This window comes from Pteropus vampyrus, unplaced genomic scaffold, assembly GCF_000151845.1.
Source record: "Pteropus vampyrus isolate Shadow unplaced genomic scaffold, Pvam_2.0 Scaffold191, whole genome shotgun sequence".
Lineage (NCBI taxonomy): Eukaryota > Metazoa > Chordata > Mammalia > Chiroptera > Pteropodidae > Pteropus > Pteropus vampyrus.
In genome coordinates this window covers 828,440-833,027 of record NW_011888972.1, presented here as the reverse complement: position 1 = coordinate 833,027, position 4,588 = coordinate 828,440, and the positions used below count along the sequence as shown (strand labels likewise).

The 4,588-nt window shown below is 41.1% G+C and overlaps 1 protein-coding gene across 1 annotated transcript in view; it reads left to right on the top strand.

Annotated features, from left to right (window-relative positions):
- The first annotated feature begins 439 nt into the window (after nt 1-439).
- Nucleotides 440-4,588, top strand: part of ARR3 (arrestin 3) — a 14,990-nt gene continuing 10,841 nt past the window's right edge. The window contains exons 1-5 of the mRNA XM_023537449.1: nt 440-500; nt 1,416-1,453; nt 1,732-1,762; nt 1,912-1,972; nt 2,171-2,215. Coding sequence (XP_023393217.1) covers nt 1,437-1,453; nt 1,732-1,762; nt 1,912-1,972; nt 2,171-2,215 — 154 coding nt within the window. The 5' untranslated portion in view covers nt 440-500; nt 1,416-1,436. The remainder of the gene's footprint in view (nt 501-1,415; nt 1,454-1,731; nt 1,763-1,911; nt 1,973-2,170; nt 2,216-4,588) is intronic.

The window sequence follows — 4,588 nt, the reverse complement described above, 5'->3', positions numbered from 1 at the left end:
ATACCCTTGGCTTTTGTGTGGCCTGTAATAGATGATCAAGAGATATAGAAAGATGAGTGAGATGCAAAGCTCTCCCTTCAGAAACACGGTGGCTTATACTTTGAGCTCTCCTATTTCTATCCCTTACCATGTTTTTCCTTTAAGGCCTCTGACTCCACTTGGATCCCAGTCCTCAGGTTCAAGGCCTCACGTGGCACAAACCCTGTATTTCCCCTTCCCAAGCTGCTCTGCCTTGAACAGCATCAGATTCAAACAACTACATAGAAGAGCCCGCTAATCTCGTAGCCACTAATCTTTTAGCCACTAATCTGCTTTCTAAACTCTTGGCACCTGAACTATTTATAAATCAGCATTTCATTCCAACCCCCACCCCCAGAACTCTATTCTTCTCTCCTGACCCCCACCAATCTGAGCATTCACAGGACTTGGGTATAAGAGGCTGGGGAGGAAGCATAGCAAGCAGAGCTGGAGACCGATGTGAGCTTCATCTCTCTCTCCAGGTAATAGTTGAAAATCTTTTATTTCTAGCCCATACTAGGCCCCACATCCCTTACCCTTAGCATCCCCTTTAATATATCAGGGAGCAGTTGAGGGGTACCTTTCCTGACACAGCCAGCATGCACTCAGGCTGAGAAAACCTACAAGAGACCTCTGGAAGCACCCCTAAGCTCACCCCCGGGGCCAGACCTAATATGCAGCAAAAGGAAGCACTAGAGAGATATCATTCTCTCTCTAAGGGTCCATACTACAAGGTCTAGCACCTGGGACGTGGATGGGGCTAAGAATGGAAAAATTTGGAGAGGGTGATAAGAGCAGTGAATAAGTTCAAGGAAGGCTTTCGACCTCCATGGAGGCTTCAGACACCACCAATAACGAACAGCATGAGAAAACCAAGCCTCTTTCTCCCACGCCTCTCCTTTCCTAGATCAGGGATAAGGCCATTGTGGAGTGAACTTGGGCTCAGGATCCGTTGTAGGAGCAAAAGCAGACAGAATCTGGTTTTCGTTTGTTCATTCATTCGGTATCAGACACATCTGAGTGTATGTCAGGTGATGCCCGGCCTCATCCAGTCCAGTTTTCCTCACACTTTTCTGAATGGAGGTCTATCTCCAGCCCCTTAACAGACAATTCCCTTCTCTCCGAAGGTTTTCAAGAATGGAGAGTATGGTTAGCCAACCATTTGTAAAAGAAAATAGGAAAAGTATTTTTCTCATGTACAGGATGGGTGAGAATATGGCTGAATAAGTACCCTTGGCAAGAGAGAGAATAGAAAAGGCTCTTCATGGTGGTGAGGTGTAGATTGAAAGAGGAAAGGTTGCATTACACTAGGTGTGTCTGGGTGGTATACCAAAAAGTGGGATAACGAGACTAGGGACCAAATGATTGACTCGTCCTCCTTCCTTCCCTCTTCCCAGGAGAGGCTCTACATCAACTCCATGGCCAACATTTCCAGGTAAGTAAGAACTCCTAATTCTTTGATCCTATGACTTGGCTCCTACCCAAACTCAAGGACTTGCCTTTGTGGTAGAGGGGTTTCTAACCTCTCCCAACTTGTGACTTAGACTCTACCCCAGTTACTTCCACCTTTTCACCATTTCATGCTCCTCGGGCCTCTTCTGATCCTAGGAATATCTCCTTTTCTCCATACTTCTTTCTTTCCTCTCCTTCCCACTACTGTTCCCTGGTCTCCCAATCTTCCTCCCCATCCTCTTTCTGGTTTTCTCTTCATAGGGTGTTTAAGAAGACCTGCTCCAATGGGAAGGTGAGTGAACCTGGCCCAGGTGGGCAAATGAGAGGGCAAAAGGGATGCATGGATATGCCCTTCAGAGTCTCAGGGGTTTGGGTTGGGGATTCAGGTGAATATATTCCAAGATGGTTACGAGAATAACATGGGAAGTTGTTTCGCTACAGCTTTCCATCTACCTGGGGAAACGAGACTTCGTGGATCATGGGGACACGGTGGAATCCATTGGTCAGTGAGTCCCAAAAGGGAAAGAGCCTGGGGAGAAGGGAATGGAAGCCAGGGAGTATAAGTAAGCCCAAAAAGGACCATGTAGAAGAGAAGGACAATTAAAGGGAAAATGCGAGGAACCATTTCAGGGATCCACTTCTGCTTCATGGTCCGAGATCTTTTCCTGACCAGGGGTGCCATCGCTCCCTCTCTCCACAGATGGTGTAGTCCTGGTCGACCCCGATTACTTAAAAGGTCGAAAGAGTAAGTAAAAGCCCTTGCTGGTCTTTGTGTCAGGGGCCTCGAACTCAAACGTCACATGTGCCGGACAAGTAACCTGAACGAGGAGAGTACGCAGGTGGACCAGAGGGGTGTGAGAAAACCAAAAAGTGGTGGGAACTGTGGATGCCCCGTCTGGTGGGGGCTAATGACTTGGAATTCCGGCCCAGTGGGGCCAAATTTTCCAAACGTTAAAGATTACGATGCCCCCTCCCCACATAATATTCAAAAACAGGTATATTTCTAAAGCGTAAATAAGCTTTTATTTTTCAAAATTACACAAAATTTACATGCATGCTGAAATTTAAATAGTTTCTAAAATTTCTGGGTTTTTTCCATTTTCGTTGGTGGTGCCCTGCTTTGCTGCTCATTGGAACTTGAGCTTAGACTGACTGTAGAAAGATTCGATATGCCAGAAACCCATATTTTCATGCAAATTTCCTAATTTTCAAATGTTGACAACTAATTAAAAGTTTTTTAAAGGCCTGGATAAATGAAAAACCTGTATTTTTCCAGAGGCTAGCTGTGATGCTAAGGCTGCTTTTTTGCAACCTCTGATATATGCCTTTCCATGTAGGAAGCCCCTTTATCTTTTCCATTAAAAAAAATCCCAAGCAAAGCAACAAATAAAACGATAAGTACAGCAAGAAACAGTAAGAAACATTACTCTGGTCACGGTATTAGAAATCAAGATTACTTTGAAATATTTTTTCATTGCTTTTTTTTCGTTTAACTCTTATTCTGTGATCCGACTCAATTGAAAATTGGGTTTGATTTGAAAAAAGCTTAGAACAAATTGATGAACACTAGTTCAGGTGGAACTTTTCGATATCGTGGAAAAAATAGGTTTAATCTCTCAGATTAAGCAGTATGGATAAGCAGCCCAGCGAGTTTTAAATATCGGGGAAATTTTGGGGTAGAGTCGGTAACTTAACCGACTTATTTAAGATTCTCAATCACTATTTCTAAAACCTAAATCACTTTTTCACGTGCCTGCAAATTCTTCAGAATAACCTACAGAAAGAAATCTTTAGTTTAAAAAAGGCATGTCGATCCAGGAATAAGATGCGTTTTTTTTCTCTTTTATTCCAATCTTGTTTATGTGCCTTAGTAGAGTCTGATATTATTCACTTAAGTTGTTTACATTTCTAAAGTTCATTCCTTAGCCATTTTGTTTTGTTACTTTTATGAATATATTATTTGCATCATATTCTCTAATATTTTTTTTCTGTCAAGGAGCATTTTTTGATGTAAAACATGCTTATGCTATACCATTAAGTTATTAAAGGCCAGTTATGGGGCAGTATACGTGGTTGTGTTAATGAAGTGTTGTTTAAAAAATATTATCTGGGATCTCTCTTTATTATTTGTGTAATAAACACAAATATAAGTTAATAACTTTAGAATAACTGTTGAATTTAAAAAAAAATAAAAACGAGGTCTATCGTAGCACAAAGGATGCTTCTAAACCACTAGAGAGCAAATAAGATCTTGTGGGGTGGGGGTGCGGTGATGAACTCCCCACACGGGAACAGCAGGATGCGTTAAGAACAATTCATCAGATTAACACCCTCACCTCTTTATCTTTTCCTTTGTCGCTTCTTTCCTTTCTTTCTCTCTCCCTTCTCCCACTTTAATTGGCTGTGATCGAGAACCAGGGTGAATTTCTTTGTTGTCTCTTTTGAAAACTGTTGTTCGTCTTCATTGTGGAAAGATTAGAAAATAAAAATGAAGGAGAAAGAGACTAATCCTAACACCCAGCCATAATCACCAGTCACATTTTAGTTCATATTTATTCACATTTTCTGTCCAAAAATATGTATATTTTTCTCTAAAACGTTCTATCATAAACAATGTTTTCTAATCCTTTTCACCTATGGCAATACAGAAAAATCTATACATTTTTAAGTTGCCTAGTTCTATATTGTATGGGTGTACTATAACGCATTCAGCCAATCTTCAATGCTTGAACATTTTTTGCTATTATAAACAACCCTGTAAAGTATATACTTGTATATATCTTTTCATACTTGTCCAATTATTTCTTTAGACTAAATGCCTAGAAAAGGAACGAGTGGCCAAAGGGCATTCACACATTTTTAAAGCTTTATATTGCCAAACTGCCCTCCAAAATGGTTGTGCCGATTAACTCTTTCTTGCAGTGTGTGAGGCTGCCCGTTATTCCAGTCCTTAGAAACACTACCATTTTCATTACTTTCAGTCTTTGCTGTATCTTTCGAATATAGATTCACTTTCCTTGTTCTTAATTTTAAAAGGAGATAACTTGGCTGTTCGATATTTGGGGTCAGGGCTCCTGATAGAAATAAGATTCTCCAGCTATGTTCTACATCCTTCCTT